Source organism: Zootoca vivipara, chromosome 4, assembly GCF_965207765.1.
Source record: "Zootoca vivipara chromosome 4, rZooViv2.hap1.1, whole genome shotgun sequence".
Lineage (NCBI taxonomy): Eukaryota > Metazoa > Chordata > Lepidosauria > Squamata > Lacertidae > Zootoca > Zootoca vivipara.
The window spans coordinates 71,020,486-71,042,862 of record NC_142587.1 but is presented as its reverse complement, the minus strand read 5'-3'; the positions used below and the strand labels follow the sequence as shown (position 1 = coordinate 71,042,862).

Below are 22,377 nucleotides of genomic sequence, written 5' to 3'. Positions count from 1 at the left end.
ACAACACTAAAAGAAGTATTTGACAATGCATTGCATGAACTGCACCTCTGCCAATGCTCCTGTATTTATAATTCTGCCCCAGAACTGTCATTTTATGTATTTTTTTCTCTCTCCAATTCTTTAAAGTAAAATCTCCTGAAGAGCCTCCAATTTGTGCCTACTTCAACACAGAGATTTCCCCCCTACGTAGTGTTAATGTAAAGATGTTTGTGATTTTGTTTATAAACTGCAGTTGTAAATAAACCAGTACTATTTGAACACAAATGGTTCAGATAAAAAATGCTTGATCCAACGATGTCATTTCTGTGGATTTAAATATTTTAACACTTTAAAAATGTACTGTAATCTGTTTTTCTTTATGATTCAACAAAATCAAACATGAAGGGTGATGGATTCAAACTTAAGCTTTCCATGAATGGAAGGACTCCTCCTGCTTGTGACGGGAAGGTAAAGATGAGAAGACCATGTCTTTGGGGACCCTGCCATCTTCCATTCTGTGGGCATGACCAAGCTAGCGTAGACATCACTTGAGACAGAAGTGTGAACATGTAAGAAAATATTTAAAAGAAATGAGGGCATTCTTTACTAAGCTATGTTTTCCAACATAGCCAGAAATACTGTGCTTTTCACCCTAGGAACAGGAATTGGGCCAAACAAGCAACACAATGCATGCCCACCTTTGTCCAAGAGTTCCTCATAACACCTCAAGAGAGAGATTTAAGGCTGCAATCTTTTGAACAGTTATGTAGGGACCAGTCCAGTGGAACAGAATGAGACATGGTATTGATGCATGTGTAAACTGGCACAGCAAGTGGTTGCTAATTTGCCAGATAATACTGTGATCTGAAACAACCTGACCTCATTCTATTCATTGAAGGCAGCGTTGGCTATTTGCCTGCGACCCTCTCATCAGCCCCCGCCAGCATAGCCAAGGGTCCGAGGTGAAGGGAAGTGTAGTCCAACAACATCTGGAGTGCCTTTTCCTGCAGGCTTCTTCATTTCAGCGATCTAAACCTGATTGCCTGCTAACTGGTGTGATCAAACGGCTACGGTAACTTTGCGGGAAGCCTTTGGTGCTGCGTGTTTGGTTTCCATTTCTCCTCCTCCTCCGGATAATAGCCTAATTTTCCAGTGCCTTTAGTGTGCCTACCGTTGGGAAGATTTGAAGACCTAATAATAAAACCTAAACCGAATATAGCGACGGGACAGCTGTGGTTGCCACCTTTTCAGAGGCCGTCTGCCTCTTGTGGCTTGCAGATTAAGCTGAAGCTCAGCAAGAGCATCTTTTTCCCAGCATGAAATAAATAAATAAAAATGTCCAGTAGGATCTTAGAGACCAACTAAGTTTGTTCTGAGTATAAGCTTTCATGTGCATGCACACTTCTTCAGGTACACTGAAGCATGGCCGGGACGAAAAACTTTTTGTTTTTCTATACATATGTGTGTGTGTGTATGAATTTATTTCTATACGTATATGTACCCGCCTCCTTTATGCGCCACTGCTCTTGCAAGCAACCTTAATATTCTCTCTTAATCCACTCCTATGATGCTTTATGGTGCTGGAGGAGACTCTTGAGAGTCCCATGGACTGCAAGATCAAACCTCTCAATTCTGAAGGAAATCAGCCCTGAGTGCTCACTGGAAGGACAGATCGTGAAGCTGAGGCTCCAATACTTTGGCCACCTCATGAGAAGAGAAGACTCCCTGGAAAAGACCCTGATGTTGGGAAAGATGGAGGGCACAAGGAGAAGGGGACGACAGAGGACGAGATGGCTGGACAGTGTTGTTGAAGCTACGAACATGAATTTGACCAAACTGCGGGAGGCAGTGGAAGACAGGAGTGCCTGGCATGCTCTGGTCCATGGGGTCACGAAGAGTCGGACACGACTAAACGACTAAACAACAATGATGCTTTAGCAGAGAGCACTACATTTAGCAGAGAGAACTACATTTCCCAGCAACCCTTCGCTCCTACGGAGCATGCGCTGTACTCCAAGCCCGCCCTCCTCGGAGAATGTGCATTTGCTGGGACACGGAGGATCTTTCGTGGTTATGCAGCTGGCGAAAGGCGTCATGGCCAGTGAGTGACTGACTTTCCTACCGGGGGGACCCTTGGGCTTCGTTAGGGGCTCTTAATTTCCGGTGCAAAATGCTAGTGGGCGAGGAGGGGGAGTTTGCTAGGAAAAGAAGGTTTCTCTTTCCTGCCGCTTTGCACTGATCTAGCTTGTGCACGTCTCTGTTCAGAAGGAAGCGTGCATTCGGAACATAGCTGCCAAGTTTTCCCTTTTCTCGCGAGGAAGCCTATTCAGCATAAGGGAAAATCCCTGTAAAAAAGGGATAACTTGGCAGCTATGATTCGGAACTGCACCCTGAGATGCTCATTCTATCCATAGCCTAATCGCTGCTATTTTCTAGTGAAATCTTTGTAGCGGTTTTTTTGGTAGGAGACCGCTCCGCCTCCCCCCCTCCCCCGTGTAGATGTTACACGTGGTGTTTCGGGGCGATTTTCAGCGTGGTTGGAATAAAAGTGCGTGAAATCCTATGCCAGACTACTGCGAAGTAAGTCTCAGTGGGGCAATGGGATTGCAAGCCCAAGTCTGTCATCTCCCTTAAGTGGATTCTTCTCCGAGGCTGATTTCACTCCCGGCCCCCGTGAAATACTTGCTCTCCTTTCTGCAGGAATGAGGAGGGAATACACATTTTTAATATTTAGCCATGCCAGTGAAGAAATTCCATTCTATACCAGTGGACCTGTGGTTTGAAACCAGAACAGGGTTTCAAGTGGTTCTGGTGTGCCCTGGGATGGTTGTCCTAAAACGAATGGCAACGATAAAGGTCACACTTTACAGTTTCATCCTTTATATTTCTGTCTACTAGTAAGCCTGAGTTTATTGAGATTTCCCCAGTTTAGGGGTCCATAGCCTCACTTTGCCATCCTTAACACTGCTAGGGAATAAGCCCACACAGTTAGACTTGTCTTCTCCATAAATATGCAGAGGATTGTGCTGTTAGAAAGCTCCCTAGGCGTCTGCGAAGTTTGTGCTACACATGCTTACCCCACAAAATATTTAAAATTAAATTGACCTTTGTTACCGCTTCCCTTTCCCCTTTGACTAGAGGGAGGCAAACATTTCTGCTACTGTGCAAGTTTTGTTGGCAATTTTCCAGGAAGTTTAAAGGACTCTGTTTTGGAGTTTCTTTGACTACTGGTAGATTTGGAGAGCTCTGTGGCTGTGCAGGAATAAAAGGCTGCACTCTAACTTGTCCACATGAGAGACATCATTATTCATGTATTACCTAACCTCCATCTTAAGGTCACAACAGTTTGAAATGTAGCACTACAAACAGTTTAAAACAGGCATCCCCAAACTGCGGCCCTCCAGATGTTTTGGCCTACAACTTCCATGATCCCTAGCTAACAGGACCGGTGGTCGGGGAAGATGGGAATTGTAGTCCAAAACATCTGGAGAGCCGAAGTTTGGGGGTGCCTGGTTTAAAACAAATGTTGTTGGCATCTGTCTTGAGAGACAATGGAAGAGTGCCATCGGGGGTAAAGTCAAACCGTTGGAGAGGGCAACTCCAGTAGCAACTTGCTTGGCCCCTACCAACATCAGCCCTGCCTACAGGATGGTTTACCTGCATTTTTTATTCATCTCAACTCCACACCTCCCCACCCCCGGCAAGCATCACATCCTTGTCAAAATTTCTGTCATAATCCATAAATTATTCTAGCAGGTTGTCTGTGCATCATTTGAAGCACTACAGGTACAATAATAGTTTTGGGGTTTTTTAAATGATAAATTTAGGAGTATTTTCTGGGGTCTTTCCCACTAGTTCATTATCTGCCTTCTTGCTTGTTAGATTTCCGTATCGCGCTCATCCAGCTCCACGTGTCTGCTGCCAAGACTGAGAACCTGAACCGAGCCTGTGGTCTTGTGAGGTCTGCAGCGCAACAAGGAGCAAAACTTGTGGTTCTGCCAGTGAGTACTTTCCCTGTTTCCTACAAAACCTCCAAACTTGTTTACTGTTTGTTCACAGAGTTTCAGTCTTCCTCCCTGATAATGCGAGTTTCCTTCAGTAGGGTTTGAAATAACGGTATTAGAGCGGTGTAAGTTGTTCTTAGTTCTGTACGTTTTGGATATGGCAACTAAAACTGCATTTCTGGGTTTTGTTTAGGTTATTTACAGCCTGCCTTCAACATATTTCCCAAGATGGCAAAATATAAAATACTGTATCTGAAATGCCAAATACAAAATTAAAAACCATTTCTAAAATGTGGAACAGTAGCCTGTAATTCCACAGAGGAGAGAAAAGTGATTTTGAATTGAGCAATAAAATAATTGTAATAGATCTATAGATGGTGCTGAAGAGACATCAGCAAAGACACTAGCTGAGCCATTTATTTATTTATTAGGTTTATATCTCACCTTTGTTTTGTTTTATTCTTCCATGTTTTGCTTTACTACCTTTGACACACAAGTGATTACACTAAATGCTTTTTTGAAAACACAACATTTTCTGGCTTTGTGCAGCAGCAATCTTAATTGAGCCAATGGTTCCTTTCCTGTTGGGTTGATCCTCTTTGCCCACTGAGTTCTCTTGCCTGAGTTGGTCATTAGCCTTCTGAGTTGGTCATTAACCTTCTGAGTTGGTCATTAACCTTCTGCTGCCTTGTATGCAGCTCCAAAAGTGCAAAGTTCTTGATAAACCAGCCAGAATGTTTAAAGTGTAGGATGTTTCCCCTCTTGGAAATATCAGAATGGATATTCTGATGTCATATAAATATTCCCTTATTAGCTATAAACAATGGATGCTGCCTTTGCTGTTCTTCAGTGATGACGTATACATACTTGTGAAATTAGCATGTTTGAATGTGCCAAGCATTTCATGAATCTTGAAGAACATGGACTATCTGTGTTCACCAATTTCTCCCTTTGCGTAGCAGCTTTAAATAGCCTTTATTCCACAGAGTAATTGGCTCCTCAGTGAGCCAGGAAGCAAAGTGGGGAGGTAAAGAAACTTGATTAACTTGGGCCTAGATACACCAGATTATGGAGGTAGCTATGAGCGTATCTGCCTGGTGAAAGCGAAGGCAACTCTTGTTTCAGATTTAATCCAAATAATGTTGCTTCTTGTTACCCAAATCTCAAGGCTAGACTTCTATACAGTGGTACCTCTGGTTACGAACTTAATTCGTTCCGGAGGTCTGTTCTTAACCTGAAACAGTTCTTAACCTGAGGTACCATTTTAGCTAATGTGGTCTTCCGCTGCCACTTGCGTGCAATTTCCGTTCTCATCTTGGGGCAAAGTTCTTAATCCAAGGTACTACTTCCAGGTTAGTGGAGTCTGTAACCCGAAGTGTTTGTAACCCGAGGTACCACTGTAATGCATCCTTCTGATTTCTGTGAGGAAGTAGACCGTGGACCAGGTTCTGTGGTGAATCTGCCATTGTTATTGCCATGGCTTTTGTTGGGGCCTACAGTGCACCGACTTCTTGTTCACTCCCAGACCCAGCACAGGCTCTCTTTACTAACTTCCAGTAGTGTCGAGGCAAATTCAGAAGTGCATGGTCCCTTCATGATAGTCACAGCCATACCCCCTTCTAAGATTATACATTATAATCTTATAAGACTATTCAATAATGTTATGCTTATACAACAATTATAATTAGGACCACTACACCTCTGCCTGCTTCTGTGGCCTTGCCATAACATATATCTTAGTTATTATATCCTGGCCTGTGATCTTTGTCTCCACTCCTACCAACATCCAAAGGTCTTCTGCTCATGCAAGACTCCACCATTTCTCCTTTGCTTCCCTGCATTCTTGAAACTACCTGCCAGAACACCTGTCTGATAGCACCTCTCTTGCTTTACTTCAAATCCTTGTTTAGCCCACCTTTTCCATGAAGCCTTTGACACTGCCATTGCTCAACCCCCACCCATCTCCCAAACCCTCCTGTATCTTGACTCATCATGAAGCCTAAGCATTTCCCAAAGGAGCTGCCTGATGTAAGCAAGTCAGATGCAAGAGGGCTGCACCTCACGTTTAAAGATACGTTGTGTGTGCTTGCGTAGAAAGTAAGAGCCATATTTTATTCTGTAAACAATTCCAGTTTTGGAAGTTCATCCATGTTTTGGCTTTGTCAAGAAGAAGAAGTTTGTAGAGCTCTTTTGCGGCCAGCCACATTTGTATAGATTACTTCAAAAATCTTCTCAGACTTTAAGAGGGCCGTCAGAGGCATATCTACTCAGCCGTAGGCCCCACTCAGTTCAGTGGGACTTGCTCTCAGGTAAGTGTGCGTAGGGCTTGCATCCTGAATATGCTACACAGATGGCTGTTTCATTTTGCTTTCAATTTTAGGAATGCTTCAATTCTCCCTATGGCACAAAATATTTTCGAGACTATGCGGAGAAAATTCCTGGCGAGTCTACACAGAAGCTCTCGGAAATTGCAAAGGAGTGTGGCGTTTATCTGATTGGAGGTAAACTGCCATATTGGCGTATTGGTGATTGTGATGAGTGTTAAAGTTTTGCCTATTCCTAAATACAGATGTAAGATTAGAACTAGCATTGTGTTTCAATATCTGCCTAAGTCATAACAGTTTTCTTCTCTTTAATGAAAGGATCTATTCCAGAAGAGGATGCTGGGAAGCTGTATAACACATGCACTGGCTTTGGTCCAGATGGTGCTATGATAACCAAGTACCGAAAGGTAAAATATGATATCTATGGCCATGTTTGGATGTAAAGGAAATCCACTATTATTTGTATAATGTGTACATTATGGTTAAAACAAAACATGCTTTGTATCCACATCCTACCTGTAGGTTTCTGATTCAGCTATGATAATAATAATAATAATAATTTATTATTTATACCCCGCCCATCTGGCCGGGTTCCCCCAGCCACTCTGGGCGGCTTCCAAAAAAAACAGAAATTCTAAAATACAGAAATCCATCAAACATTAAAAGCTTCCCTAAACAGGGCTGCCTTGAGATGCCTTCTAAAGGTCTGGTAATTGTTCTCTTTGACCTCTAGTGGGAGGGCATTCCACAGGGTGGGTGCCACTACCGAGAAGGCCCTCTGCCTGGTTCCCTGTAACTTGGCTTCTCGTAATGAGGGAACCGCCAGAAGGCCCTCGGAGCTGGACCTCAGTGTCCGGGCAGAACGATGGGGGTGGAGACGCTCCTTCAGGTATACCGGACCGAGGCCGTTTAGGGCTTTAAAGGTCAACACCAACACTTTGAATTGTGCTCGGAAACGTACTGGGAGCCAATGTAGGTCTTTTAGGACCGGTGTTATGTGATCTCGGCGGCCGCTCCCAGTCACCAGTCTAGCTGCCGCATTCTGGATTAGTTGTAGTTTCCGGGTCACCTTCAAAGGTAGCCCCACGTAGAGCGCATTGCAGTAGTCCAAGCGAGAGATAACTAGAGCATGCACCACTCTGGAGAGACAGTCAGTGGGCAGGTAGGGACTCAGCCTGCGTACCAGATGGAGCTGATAAACAGCTGCCCTGGACACGGAGTTGACCTGTGCCTCCATGGACAGCTGTGAGTCTAAAATGACTCCCAGGCTGCGCACCTGGTCTTTCAGGGGCACAGTTACCCCATTCAGGACCAGGGAGTCCTCCACACCCGCCCGCCTCCTGTCCCCCACAAACAGTACTTCTGTCTTGTCAGGATTCAATCTCAATCTGTTAGCCGCCATCCATCCTCCAACCGCCTCCAAGCACTCACACAGGACCTTCACCGCCTTCACTGGTTCTGATTTAAAAGAGAGGTAGAGCTGGGTATCATCAGCATACTGATGGACACCCAGCCCAAACCCCCTGATGATCTCTCCCAGCGGCTGCATATAGATGTTAAAAAGCATGGGGGAGAGGACAGAACCCTGAGGCACCCCACAAGTGAGCGCCCAGGGGTCTGAACACTCATCCCCCACCACCACTTTCTGAACACGGCCCAGGAGGAAGGAGCGGAACCACTGCATGACAGTGCCCCCAGCTCCCAAGCCCTCTAGACGGTCCAGAAGGATGTTATGGTCGATGGTGTCAAAAGCCGCTGAGAGATCCAGCAGAACAAGGAAACAGCTCTTACCTTTGTCCCTAGCCCGCCGGAGATCATCGACCAGTGCGACCAAGGCAGTTTCAGTCCCATGATGAGGCCTGAATCCTGACTGGAAGGGATCCAAATGGTCCGCTTCTTCCAGGCGTGCCTGGAGTTGTTCCGCAACCACTCGCTCAATCACCTTGCCCAAGAATGGAAGATTTGAGACTGGGCGATAGTTGGCCGTATTGGCCGGATCTAAAGATGGTTTTTTAAGAAGCGGTTTAATAACCGCCTCTTTCAGCGGGTCTGGGAAGGCTCCCTCATGGAGAGAAGCATTTACCAACCCGCGAAGCCCATCGCCCAGCCCTTCCTGGCTAGCTTTTATAAGCCAGGATGGGCAAGGATCAAGGAGACAGGTGGTTGGTTTCATTCGTCTAAGCAGCCTGTCCACATCCTCGGAGGTAACAGATTGAAATTGATCCCACAAAACTTGACTAGACAGGACTCTAGCACTCCCCCGCCCCGGCCCTGCTCCCACGGTGGAGTCTACCTCTTCCCGAATCTGAGCGACTTTATCTGCAAAAAACTTTGCAAAATCATTGCAGGAGATCATGTGGCCCGTACTGGGCCCGGATGGAGCAGGTGGTTCCGCTAAATTGCGAACCACCTGGAAGAGTCTCCTGCTGCTGTTTTCTGCAGATGCGATGGAGACGGTGAAGAAGGTCCTCTTCGCCGTCGCCATTGCCACTTGGTAGGCTCGAAGTTGAGCTCTAGCCCGTGTCCGGTCTGATTCAAAATGAGTTTTCCGCCACCGGCGCTCTAGCCGTCTCAACGACTGTTTCATTGCCCTCAGCGCCGGGGAAAACCACGGGGCTGTCCGGGCTCCATGCAATCTGAGAGGGCGCTTCGGAGCCAGACAGTCAATAGCGCTGGTTAACTCCGCATTCCAGCGGGCCACCAGGGAATCAGCTGAAAGGCCATCGACATGGGATAAAACATCCCCTACCACTCTTTGGAAGCCAATTGGATCCATTAAGTAGCGGGGGCGGACCATCCGAATCGGTCCCACCTCCCTGCAGAGGGAAAGGGTTGCGGAGAAGTCCAGTTGCACCAGAAAGTGATCTGACCATGGCACTTCTTTTGTTTCGCTTTTACTTAATGTCAGATCACCAACATCCATAGAGGTAAACACCAAGTCCAAGGCATGTCCGCGGCTATGAGTTGGGCCAGACTTATTCAGGGACAGCCCCATGGTGGCCATGCTTTCCACGAAGTCCCGAGCGGCTCCTTGTAAGGTCGTGTCGGCATGGATGTTAAAATCCCCTAAGACAACCAAGCTAGGTGTCTCCAGGAGCACATCCGACACGACCTGAAGCAGCTCGGGCAGGGAATCCTTGGTGCAGCGGGGAGGTCGGTACACCAAAAGGAATCCTGTACTGCCTCTATTGCCCAACTTCCAGAACATGCACTCAGAGAACTGGGTCTTCCCAATAGGACGCCTGGTGCAAACTAATGACTTCCTAAAAATCACTGCAACCCCCCCTCCCCGCCCAGATGGCCTGGGTTGCTGTGCATAAGAGAAACCTGGTGGGCAAGCAGCGCCAAGAACGGGCCCATCGGCTTCCTCCAACCAGGTCTCTGTCACACATGCCAGGTCAAATCCTCCATCCACAATCAGGTCGTGAATGGCGGTGGTCTTATTCATCATCGACCTGGCATTGCACAGCAGCACCTTCAGGTCATGTGGGTATCCCTTGCCTATTCCAATATCCGTCCGGTCAGGACCAGACCTGGAGGCAGGGATAGTCCTCAGACAACGACTAAGTCTGCCTCCTCGGTAATGACATGGTCTGGTCTTAGCGTAACTCCTCCTCCTACCCGTGACCACTGAGATCGGTTGTTCCAGTGCACACACCCCTGTGGAATCTGCCCCAGCCATTTTGCTTGCTGGGACCCCCTCCCGGGCAGCCCTGACCCCTCCCCTTAAAAACAAAATAAAACCTCTGTAAAAAACAGCAAGAACTCAACAAAAGAAGAACACAAAAAGACAATAAAACAATAAAACCAAAAACAATAAAAATTACAAATACACTAAAATTTAACAGATTCCCACACCCAACTAAAAATCCCTCCCACCTACCACCCCAAACACAATAAAACAATAAAACCAAAAACAATAAAAATTACAAATACACTAAAATTTAACAGATTCCCACACCCAACTAAAAATCCCTCCCACCTACCACCCCAAAGAAGATAAAAACATTAAAAATTCTTTAAAAAGCATTTTAAAAAGGACTCTGTGCTGTTTCAAGTTCCCCTGGGCAGCACCAGCAGCAGAGCGGCGGCAGCAGTCCTTTATGAGGCCTTCCAGGCCCCGCCCTAGACCAGGTGGAGAGAGGTAGGGACAGGGCCTGTGGGCACTCACAGCAGGAGAGAGTCCTGGGCAGCACCAGCAGCAGAGCAGCGGCAGCAGTCCTTTATGAGGCCTTCCAGGCCCCGCCCTAAACCAGGTGGAGAGAGGTAGGGACAGGGCCTGTGGGCACTCACAGCAGGAGAGAGTCCTGGGCAGCACCAGCAGCAGAGCAGCGGCAGCAGTCCTTTATGAGGCCTTCCAGGCCCCGCCCTAAACCAGGTGGAAGGAGGCAGGGACAGGGCCTGTGGGCACTCACAGCAGGAGAGAGTCCTGGGCAGCACCAGCAGCAGAGCAGCGGCAGCAGTCCTTTATGAGGCCTTCCAGGCCCCGCCCTAAACCAGGTGGAGAGAGGTAGGGACAGGGCCTGTGGGCACTCACAGCAGGAGAGAGTCCTGGGCAGCACCAGCAGCAGAGCAGCGGCAGCAGTCCTTTATGAGGCCTTCCAGGCCCCGCCCTAAACCAGGTGGAAGGAGGCAGGGACAGGGCCTGTGGGCACTCACAGCAGGAGAGAGTCCTGGGCAGCACCAGCAGCAGAGCAGCGGCAGCAGTCCTTTATGAGGCCTTCCAGGCCCCGCCCTAGACCAGGTGGAGAGAGGTAGGGACAGGGCCTGTGGGCACTCACAGCAGGAGAGAGTCCTGGGCAGCACCAGCAGCAGAGCAGCGGCAGCAGTCCTTTATGAGGCCTTCCAGGCCCCGCCCTAAACCAGGTGGAGAGAGGTAGGGACAGGGCCTGTGGGCACTCACAGCAGGAGAGAGTCCTGGGCAGCACCAGCAGCAGAGCAGCGGCAGCAGTCCTTTATGAGGCCTTCCAGGCCCCGCCCTAAACCAGGTGGAAGGAGGCAGGGACAGGGCCTGTGGGCACTCACAGCAGGAGAGAGTCCTGGGCAGCACCAGCAGCAGAGCAGCGGCAGCAGTCCTTTATGAGGCCTTCCAGGCCCCGCCCTAGACCAGGTGGAGAGAGGTAGGGACAGGGCCTGTGGGCACTCACAGCAGGAGAGAGTCCTGGGCAGCACCAGCAGCAGAGCAGCGGCAGCAGTCCTTTATGAGGCCTTCCAGGCCCCGCCCTAAACCAGGTGGAGAGAGGTAGGGACAGGGCCTGTGGGCACTCACAGCAGGAGAGAGTCCTGGGCAGCACCAGCAGCAGAGCAGCGGCAGCAGTCCTTTATGAGGCCTTCCAGGCCCCGCCCTAAACCAGGTGGAAGGAGGCAGGGACAGGGCCTGTGGGCACTCACAGCAGGAGAGAGTCCTGGGCAGCACCAGCAGCAGAGCAGCGGCAGCAGTCCTTTATGAGGCCTTCCAGGCCCCGCCCTAGACCAGGTGGAAGGAGGCAGGGACAGGGCCTGTGGGCACTCACAGCAGGAGAGAGTCCTGGGCAGCACCAGCAGCAGAGCAGCGGCAGCAGTCCTTTATGAGGCCTTCCAGGCCCCGCCCTAAACCAGGTGGAGAGAGGTAGGGACAGGGCCTGTGGGCACTCACAGCAGGAGAGAGTCCTGGGCAGCACCAGCAGCAGAGCAGCGGCAGCAGTCCTTTATGAGGCCTTCCAGGCCCCGCCCTAAACCAGGTGGAAGGAGGCAGGGACAGGGCCTGTGGGCACTCACAGCAGGAGAGAGTCCTGGGCAGCACCAGCAGCAGAGCAGCGGCAGCAGTCCTTTATGAGGCCTTCCAGGCCCCGCCCTAGACCAGGTGGAAGGAGGCAGGGACAGGGCCTGTGGGCACTCACAGCAGGAGAGAGTCCTGGGCAGCACCAGCAGCAGAGCAGCGGCAGCAGTCCTTTATGAGGCCTTCCAGGCCCCGCCCTAAACCAGGTGGAGAGAGGTAGGGACAGGGCCTGTGGGCACTCACAGCAGGAGAGAGTCCTGGGCAGCACTCATTTAAATATATATATATTGTGACTTGTTTGGTATAATTACAGTGGAACCTCGTTTATGAACACCTCTGTTTACGAATTTTCGGTTTACGAACGCCGCGGACCCATCTGGAACGGATTAATTCACTTTTCATTACTTTCAATGGGAAAGTTCGCTTCAGTTTATGAACAGACTTCCGGAACCAATTACTCCCATGCTTCGGGTTAAGTATGCTTCAGATTGAGTACTCCACGGACCCATCTGGAACGGATTAATCCACTTTCCATTACTTTCAATGGGAAAGTTCGCTTCAGTTTATGAATGCTTCAGTTTATGAACAGACTTCCGGAACCAATTGTGTTCATAAACCGAGGTACCACTGTATTTAAAATTCATCCAGCACCGGAGAGAAGCCTGTTGGCCATGTATTTAGAATACTTGGTGGCATTGAAGAATAGTTTGCTACATTTGCATCCTGAACTTTCTGCCAAGATTAGAATGGAGTCACAACAAAGGGACTTTGCCCAAGGCTTTCCAGTTTGCTCCATGGCAAATACCTGAAGTTTCCCATTCCCACATTTAGATCCAGGTTTCTTACATCTAAGTGCACATTTATTGCTGCACCACGCTGACATTCTCACCATAGTTCCATAAGTTGCAGTAGTTTATCTTTGGGCTAAACATTGCTATGGGCAGAAAAGCAAATCTGGATCCAGCCCAGTACAGGTGTCTTCCCCACTTGCATGCATTCAGTACGCATGTTCCAGCTGACACACATGTTGAAAATGGCACCCAAAGGAGTTGAGGGAACCCCACCCCCACTTGCGCTTGTCCTGGTGATGAACACAGCGGCCTGGAATGGAACCCCTGCGGAGGTGGGGATTCCCTTGTATATACTTCTCAAATGAAGGTGTTCTTCTGGAAAACTGAAGTTATTTAGAGGATACATGCAGAGCATAGAATTGCCTGTTGTGATATAACTACAGTGGTACCTCTACTTATGAATAACTCTACTTACGAATGTTTCTACTTACGAATTGAGCTCCGTCCGCCATCTTGGATGCGGTTTAGATAGGATTTTTTCTACTTACGAATTTTTTCTCCCAATGCATTCCTATGGGATTTAACTTACATTTTTTTTTGACTTACGAATGTGCGTTCGGAACGCATTAAATTCGTAAGTAGAGGTACCACTGTATATATGAATAGATAAAGGGCATATAGAGAATGCACAATTAATGTGGAATAATTTGCAAGCAGCGCACCTTTTTTTATTTTGAAAACAGATTCATTTGTTTGACATTAATGTCCCTGGGAAAATCCGGTTTCAGGAATCAGAAACGCTGAGTCCCGGTGCCACATTATCTGTGATTGATACACGTAAGTAAAGCGTCTTCATTCTAGTGATTAGTAATTCACTTCAGGATGTATTGTGGCTCATGTGTGGTCAAGAAATGGCTGTGCCGTTAGCTTCTGTATGTAAACTGAGTGTCTTTTCATTGTGTATAGGATCTTCTTGGCCATATTTTTAATAAGGAAGTATTGTGTGTGTGTGTGTGTGTGTGAGAGAGAGAGAGAGAGAGAGAGAGAGAGAGAACGAGAGAGGTAAGCATTTATAGACTGAGTTTTCTGCTTGGACTTCCCAAGGTAGTGACATATCTGGCATATTTTTAATGTTTTGGAACAGCTTATTGCAAGATAGGCCTTGGGATCTGTTACGACCTCCGCTTTGCTGAGCTTGCTCAAATCTATACACAGAAAGGTGAGGACATCCTGCTGAGTTGAATGAATTTGTGGTGGGGGAGAAGGGTGCATATGGGACCTCCCCATGGCTGGGACATGACGATTCCTTGTAAAACACCCAATTTCATACCCTAAAGTTCCATACACTAGCAAGGACAATGTGCTTGCATCCAAGCTACAATTTGGCATATTCATAATTGATGAATATGGGAATCTCCTTGTCCCAATAGACAAGCATTTATTTGCCTCATTAGGGAGGTTCCCCATTAAGGTGCAACAACTAAAAGTCATATAATGGACGCTGAACGAAGAGGACACCTTCTCATTGGTCTGTTAGTGGTTGCCCCTCTGATAAAAACTCATGTTTTCTCTCCACCTTCTGTCAATTTCCATGAGACACTCGGTACGGTACCTGTAGTTGCTACTCACTTTACTGCCAGCAGGGGGCTTGGTTGAGCGGTGTAGCTCTTCCAAAAGGCCCCAGCTGATTTGGGCACTGACTGGCCATAGCTGCTGAAAGGATCTCTGGACAGTGACTGCAATGATAAACTTCATACAGAGCGCATTTCCAACACAGCTGACATTTTATTAGGTATTCTACCCTGGCCTATCTTCTGGGCTTGGAGCAGGTTGCATTTTCTGAAACTTGTGGAATCGCCTTACCCTTTATATGCCCTCCTGGCCACTTCAATCTGCAGAACAATTACAGGTGCCACATTTGTAAGAAATCAGTCTTTTGGTGTGGCATCATCTACACTTTGGAACTCCCTGCCTATTGATATCAAGAAGGTATCTTTGCTCTGCTCTTTCCAGCGCTTGCTTAAAGACAAGCCCATCCAATCATGTGGACGATAGATGTGTTTTAATCAGTTTTTAGCTTATTGTTGATTTTAATTAGTTTTGGGTGCTTTTAAATACCTGGGTTTAACTGTCTTTTACTGATAAGGTCAATGCTTTGTTTTATTCCTTCTGTAAACAACTTGCAATGAAACCTCATTCGAGCGGTGTATACATTTTTATTACACACAAAAATATGTTAAACAGAATGTCCAATGGCGGTAGAGGAGAGCAAAGCATAACCAGAAGACTTGACCAAAGGAAGAGAAACGTCTCAAAAAAACCTAGTGGTGAGATTCCTGCTGCTTTTCCATGACTATGCCTTTCTCTCCCAATAGTATAAATGCAACTCAGCCACCATCTCCTTCCTTTTGAACCAGGTTGCCAGCTCTTGGTGTATCCAGGGGCTTTTAACTTGACAACAGGGCCAGCCCACTGGGAACTGCTCCAAAGAGGACGGTGAGATCCAGCAAATTATCCCTTCTCCCAAGTGCATGTACAAAAAATAGTTTAATAGTGACACTCATTACGTTGCCGAAGGTGCTGTTCATTTTAAATAGGAAAGCAATTTAGAGATTCTCTCACTAAATTAAAAAAAATACAGTACTTGTTTACACTGAAGCAGATATATGGATGATGATATGTATTGCATACATAGCAAAATAGAACTTCAAGCTTGCTCCATTCCAGTCATCATCTGCATTTTCTCCATTGCACAAAGATTCATACTGAAGCCTTCTCTTCCTTTTCATGCAGAGCCGTCGATAACCAAGTCTATGTGGCAACAGCATCTCCTGCCAGGGATGAGAAGGCGTCTTACGTAGCCTGGGGACACAGCACTGTGGTAAATCCGTGGTAAGTAGGAAAATTGAGTGTACTCTGAGCATGCCTAGCATTCAATACCATCCCATGTCATGCTTTCTGACTCAGTTTCTAGTTTTATCAAAGTTTTTGAATTTGTGGCACGATACCAGACCAATTCATTCAGATAAAGCCTTGCTGAGAATCTGTTTTGTACTATAATATTTTAGTAAAACTTTGAAACAGCAAATGCTGGCAAGGCCAATAGGAAAGGATGTGTGAGAGAAACATTGAACGTGATACGTTTTCAAAAGTGCATTTGGAGCCTTGGATCCAAGGATTACCTTGAAAGCTTACTTCTTCAGAATTCTTTGCCCTACTTCTTTTCTTGTTCGCATCTAGTTTGGATGGGAATCAAACGGCTGAGTCAGGAACTTCCATTTCCTATCAGCCTGTCCTTCTGGAACTCTTTCCCATTCCACCATTGGGCTTGGAGGGTTGAAGAAGTAAATGGAGGTTGAAGGCCTTGGTTTAGGAAGTCTGTGGCTCTTAAGGGGTGCATGTAATGTGTTTATTTTAAATAAAATACAAAACAAGCAATATTTTTTTAAGTTTTAAAATATTTTCTTTAACCTATAACAAGGTAAAGACCTATTGACCGTTTCCTCCCAGCTCCCAGAGAGCTTCTGTAATGGCTATAGTGTCATTGCTGTGTTTTCTTTTTCAGGGGGGAGGTAATAGCCAAAGCTGGCACTGAGGAAACTATTATCTATGCAGATATAGGTGAGTCCGCAGTAGTGTTTTTTGTCCTCCCATGGCATGGGCTTCTTCTGTAGCATTAAACCGGGACAGAGTGACACAGTTCAGGTCCTTGACTATAAAATAGGAATAAACAACCACCCCCACAAGGATATTTATGAGTGAGAGCGCAAAGCAGGCTCAATAACTTTGCATGTCTTTCATGCAATGGTAAATTAAAATTAACCATTGGATCTGCCAAGCTAAGATTTGACTGACTTTGCATGTGAAAATTAAGGATTTAACCTTTATCTTGTTTTCTGGGATAAAAACTTACCCAGGCACACTTTTCATTGTGCAGTTTACTTATAAGTAGACATATATGGCAGTCCTTCTAATCTAGGACATTGTCACCTCACATCTCCAAATTTCAGCCAGTTGCCACTTACCAGGCGCCACTGTGGTATAGTGGTTAAGAGCGGTGGATTCGTAATCTGGGAAACCGGGTTCATGTCTCTGCTCCTCCACATACAGCTGCTGGGTGACCTTGGGCTAGTCACACTTGAAGTCTCTCAGCCTCACTCACCTCAGAGTGTTTGTTGTGGGGGAGGAAGGGAAAGGAGATTGTTAGCTGCTTTGTGACTCCTTAGGGTAGTGATAAAGCGGGATATCAAATCCAAACTCCTCCTCCTCCTCTTCTTCTTCTTCTTCCTGTTTTCCTTCTGAAAGCAAAAAGAAACAAGAAACCACCCAGGGAATAACACACTTAAGAAATGCACACTGAATGTGACCATTGGGATACTAAAATACTCCATTTTTTCCATCAAAAAATGGTCAGAGAAAGGCCAGGAAATATGGGGGGCATAGGCTGTCAATAGGTTGGCACAAACCATAGAATCTAGTTTGGGGACCAAGGACATTGTCATGCAGGTTTATCTTTGGGGTGAGATATAGGTTAACCAGTTTTGAGTTGAAATACTGTTTTTTTTCTAGAGGGTATACAATATTTTCATAGTTTTACATTAAAAGGTAAAAAACATAGCTTAGTTAAGGAACAGAAATTGTGTTGTTTGCTCAATATGCAGGGGCAATTGTTTCCTGATTGGATAAATGCTAAATTATAATGGCTACAGGGCAGTGTGAGGAGCAGTGAAGAAGAATTGGTGGTAATATGGGCCTTTTTATTTCTGTTTACAGACCTAAAGAGGCTTGCAGAAGCTCGACAGCAAATCCCCATTCTTTCTCAGAAGCGGTCTGATCTTTATGCTGTAGAATCGAAATTTGCATGACGTATAGAGACTTGGACCAGTACAGAAAAGTCACCTTTCTTTTCCTAAATCTTTAGTCAAATGATGTAGAAAAAATGAAGTGTCTTTCGGATAAAAATCTAGGAAGGATAAGAAACCCAATTTTATAAATTAAAAATTCTGTATAAAATCTAGTGGTAAGCTTTGAATGAGGGGTTCATTTGAGTTTTTTATATTAGGGTACTTGCTTAAGCCACTTCACAATGCATTTAAATATATGTGTATCAGCATAGTACTGTCTCCACCCTCATTGTTCAACCTGGACACCGAGGTCCAGCTCCGAGGGTCTTCTGCTGGTTCTCGCACTGCGAAAAGTGGTTACAGGAACCAGGCTTCTCAGTAGTGGCACCTACCCTGTGGAATGCCCTCCCAGCAAATGTCAAGGTGATAAAGAATTGCACAGCTTTTAGAAGACATCTGAAGGCAGCCCTGTTCAGGGAAGTTTTTAATGTTTGATGTTGTATCGTGTTTTTACTATTCAGCTGGGAGCTGTCCATCCAGAGTGGCTGGGGAAACCCAGTCAGATGGGCGGGGTATTATTATTATGTTATTAGCAGCAGCACTTGGGACAATATATTTTGACCTTACAGTATTTTGCAAAAGCTGTACCATCATTCAGTGAAAAGGCTCTGAGCTGTCCTTCAATCTCTTCTCCAATCCCCCCCCCCCGTTAGCTGATTTCTGTTGTTTCATATCAAGGCAGGTTCAGCTCTATCCCACTTCAGTCCAAGGGCATTGCTCTCCCTATTTTATGTTAAAGGGGAAGTTACCTTGTTTAGGCTGCATTGTCCATCAGTTCAAAAAAGCTAACACTGCCACAAGTAACTAGTCGTGGAGCACTGAGTTGCTTCTTCCATGAGATGACAGGTTTATTTATGTACAACACTTGTTTGTTCATACAAATGTTAGGTTGGGGAACCTCAGGCCTGGAATCTAGAAGCAACCTTCCATGTCTTTCTCCCCAGGTCATGGCCTACTCCAGGCATCCCCAAACTGCGCCCCTTCAGATGTTTTGGCCTACAACTCCCATGATCCCTAGCTAACAGGACCAGTGGTCAGGGATGATGGGAATTGTAGTCCAAAACATCTGGAGGGCTGAAGTTTGGGGATGCCTGGCCTACTCCAATATTTTTGCCTGGCTGGAATGTGGCTTTGAATTGTGCAAATCCCCTAAATATGAGTTTGTAAGCACCTGTGGTTAACTACCAAAGCCACAAAGATTACATGCCTCTGCTGCATTTAACGTTTATTTTCTAGTGCTTCAGCAACAAAGAGACACTGACATACGCTGTGTTGTTTGCTTGGGGGTGTATTTATAGAACCAAAATCAATTACTGTATTAGAATAAGTCATCCTTGGGGCAGGGGGTGGGGGCTTTTCTTGGAGGGAGGGAGGGAGGGAGGGAGGGAGGGAGAGGTGCTGTAGTCAAGTCATAAAGCACATGTTTTGTAAACAGAAGGTCCTTAGTTAGTGTCAACAACTGAGCTAGATAGACCAGTAGGCCAATTTGAAATAAGACAGCTTCTTGTGAAGGTCTTCTTGACCCTTGTGGTTGTGATGACAGTCCAAAGCTGTCCTTGGAACCTTTGAAGGTGGGGGTGCAACTCAGTTAAAATACTGTATATTCCTGCGTATAAGACTACTTTTTAACCCAGGAAAATCTTCTCAAAAGTCGGGGGTCGTCTTATACGCCGGGTCGTATTTCTTATACAACAAGTATATCCCAAACTCTATATTTTAACTGGAAAAGTTGGGGGTCGTCTTATACACCCAGTCGTCTTATACGCCAGAATATACGGGTATATAAAAAATAACAAAATTATATATAAAAAATATAAAATTAAAACTTATTATGTGGATAACATTCCATTGCAAATCCTAATGTAATGAACTACATTGTCTCGTGTCTCTCAGTGAAGAATTGAATTAACATAGTTTTAGGCTGTTTTAACATATATACAGTGGTACCTCGGTTTATGAACACAATTGGTTCCGGAAGTCTGTTCATAAACTGAAGCGTTCATAAACTGAAGCGAACTTTCCCATTGTAAGTAATGGAAAGTGGATTAATCTGTTCCAGATGGTCCATGGAGTTCTTAAACTGAAGCGTTCATAAACTGAAGCGAACTTTCCCATTGAAAGTAATGGAAAGTGGATTAATCCGTTCCAGACGGGTCCACGGAGTACTCAACCTGAAGCGTACTTAACCCGAAGCATGGGTATAATTGGTTCCGGAAGTCTGTTCATAAACTGAAGCGTTCATAAACTGAAGCAAACTTTCCCATTGAAAGTAATGGAAAGTGAATTAATCCGTTCCAGATGGGTCCGCGGCGTTCATAAACCGAAAATTCGTAAACCGAGGTGTTCATAAACCGAGGTTCCACTGTATGTTCTATATATAGAACATATATAGATATTATCTTGCATTCTGACATTCAGGTGGTATTTGTGGCCAGTTTTGCCGACACCATGCACTGTTCATTGCTCATCATCAAACAGCAAGTCATAAAAATCTGCAACAATTTACACCTGTTGGGAATTTTACCTGTGTAAAGGTAAAGGGATCCCTGACCGTTCGGTCCAGTCACAACAACTCTGGGGTTACGACGCTCATCTCACTTTACTGGCCAAGGTAGCTGGCACACAGCTTCTGGGTCATGTGGCCAGCATGACTAAGCCACTTCTGGCGAACCAGAGCAGCGCACGGAAACACCGTTTACCTTCCCTCCGGAGCGGTACCTATTTATCTACTTGCACTTTGACGTGCTTTCAAACTGCCGGGTTGGCAGGAGCTGGCACCGACAACAGCTGCTCACCCCGTTGTGGGGATTCGAACCACCAACCTTCTGATCGACAAGCCCTAGGCCAGGCATCCTCAAACTTCGGCCCTACAATTCCCATCATCCCTGACCACTGGTCCTCTTAGCTAGGGATCATGGGAGTTGTAGGCCAAAACATCTGGAGGGCAGCAAGGGGTGCCTGCCCTAGGCTCTGGTTTAACCCACAGTGCCTACCAGTCTTTTGATCCTGTAAAATATCTCGTCAGAATGATTAGTACAGCTAGGACCATGGGCAAATTCATGGAGTTAGTGAAAGCATAGATTAAAAGAGAACGCTACTCTTAATAGGGATCACTGGTTCATAACCCACTTCTAAATATGCTTTCAACAAAACAGGAATTTTGCTTCCATTAATAAAACACTTACAGGTTTTTAATACTTTTAATTTGTAAGTGCTCAGCCCAATAGTACAAATGTGGAATTACTGCTGCCACAACCAATAACTGCTTTTCTTTTTGATGGAATACCAAGTTTGTTACATTTTTTTAAGCAAAATGGCACCTACAGTGAATTTTTTTAAAAAACAACACACACACTATGTATTCAGTATGCCTTCGTTTAAAGCCACAATGTAAACTGCCCACTGTGCACAAGCACATATACTACCACCCACACTTGAGATTTAATAGCCGTCATACTAGCTGCTGTTTTCCAAGTAGCTTGGACTTGATAGTTCTTTTCTAGCACCCCCTCTTCTTGCTCATTCTCACTGATTCACACATCTATACCTGCCAAAAAAGCAAAAAACCCTCAGTATGTATAGTACAAATTTTAATTCCCTCTGGAGAACAGAAAAATCTGTTTTATAGGGCTCTCAAGTTAGCCTTTACATATATAAAACACAGGAGTTCTAGTACTGTGTAATAAAAAATTGATTCTAATAGGGGAGAGGGGTCTTACAGAAATTAAGGCTATAATCCTATACCCACTTACCTGAAAGTAAGCCCCACCTAACGCAGTTACAGGTATAGGGTTACACACAAATTACAATTCAGCTAAAATAAGGCCTATTAAAGTGCAATTGATCTCAATGGGATATAGTCAAGAATTTATTTAAATTTGCCAATTAAATGCTTCTTACCTTTGGCTAGATCACACCTTTAAATTTTGAAATGTTTGTATTTCCACACTGTAGCATGGACCACAATAGGGTGATGGCTCAAATATCAACTTGACAGCTGGTATAATGCCTAATCTTTCTTCTTTTTTGCTGACTTAACATTAATTCTTATTCTCCAACTACGGTAAATAAGAGAAACTACAGAAATCTTGTTACCAAGATGTAATGATTGAAATAAGCCTGATAATGAATTCCACTATGCCCTAGTTTTCGAGAAGTTCATCAGCTTGTATTTCATTTGCTCCCTTGGATAAAACTGGCGAGTGTACATTGTTGCAATATCCAGTTCTGAAGAGCCAGTTCTTCAATGAAAACTGAGCAGTCATTTTCCAGTTCTCAGCAATGCTACTTTGATAGATAGAGATCAACTGTCAGCACCAGGGATGGGCATCCTGTCATTTATTATCTGGTTAAATACCCAAGTAATCAAAGGACAACCCCAGTTGTACGTGGGAAAGCAGCGTTATTTCGAAGTCTCAACAATTATATTCATGTGTGTGTGCATATTTACAATTTAAATAGAATCAGCACAAATAGTTGTGCTAGGTATATTTCTCCAAATTTTCTAAAATATTTATGGCTATGGCCTACTGTGCTTCTGAATCCTGTTAACATTTCATTAATAAAAAATATTTCCTAGAATTCTCTTTTAACTTTTTTTTGGGGGGGGGGGGTTGA

The 22,377-nt window shown here is 45.5% G+C and overlaps 1 protein-coding gene across 2 annotated transcripts; it reads left to right on the top strand.

The window, feature by feature from the left end:
• The first annotated feature begins 1,951 nt into the window (after nt 1-1,951).
• NIT2 (nitrilase family member 2) lies at nt 1,952-17,971 on the top strand. Of its 2 annotated transcripts, XM_035116189.3 has the most exons (10): nt 1,952-2,080; nt 3,862-3,980; nt 6,364-6,484; nt 6,626-6,714; nt 13,600-13,693; nt 14,001-14,075; nt 15,274-15,352; nt 15,650-15,748; nt 16,422-16,477; nt 17,630-17,971. In XM_035116189.3, exons 1-10 carry the CDS (start codon nt 1,981-1,983, stop codon nt 17,719-17,721), a joined length of 924 nt encoding a protein of 307 aa, XP_034972080.2. In that variant the 5' UTR covers nt 1,952-1,980; the 3' UTR covers nt 17,722-17,971. The 2 variants fall into 2 exon arrangements, with proteins under 2 accessions (XP_034972080.2, XP_034972081.2); XM_035116190.3 differs by lacking the exon at nt 14,001-14,075.
• The last annotated feature ends 4,406 nt before the right edge of the window (nt 17,972-22,377 follow it).

Bases quoted from the DNA above. Each gene is read 5' to 3' on its own strand.
- NIT2 (XM_035116189.3), top strand. From the start codon at position 1,981: ATGCGCTGTACTCCAAGCCCGCCCTCCTCGGAGAATGTGCATTTGCTG. The intron at 6,485-6,625 runs GTAAACTGCCAT...CTTTAATGAAAG, and splicing joins TGGCGTTTATCTGATTGGAG to GATCTATTCCAGAAGAGGAT. The intron at 13,694-14,000 runs GTAAGTAAAGCG...GTTTTGGAACAG, and splicing joins ATTATCTGTGATTGATACAC to CTTATTGCAAGATAGGCCTT.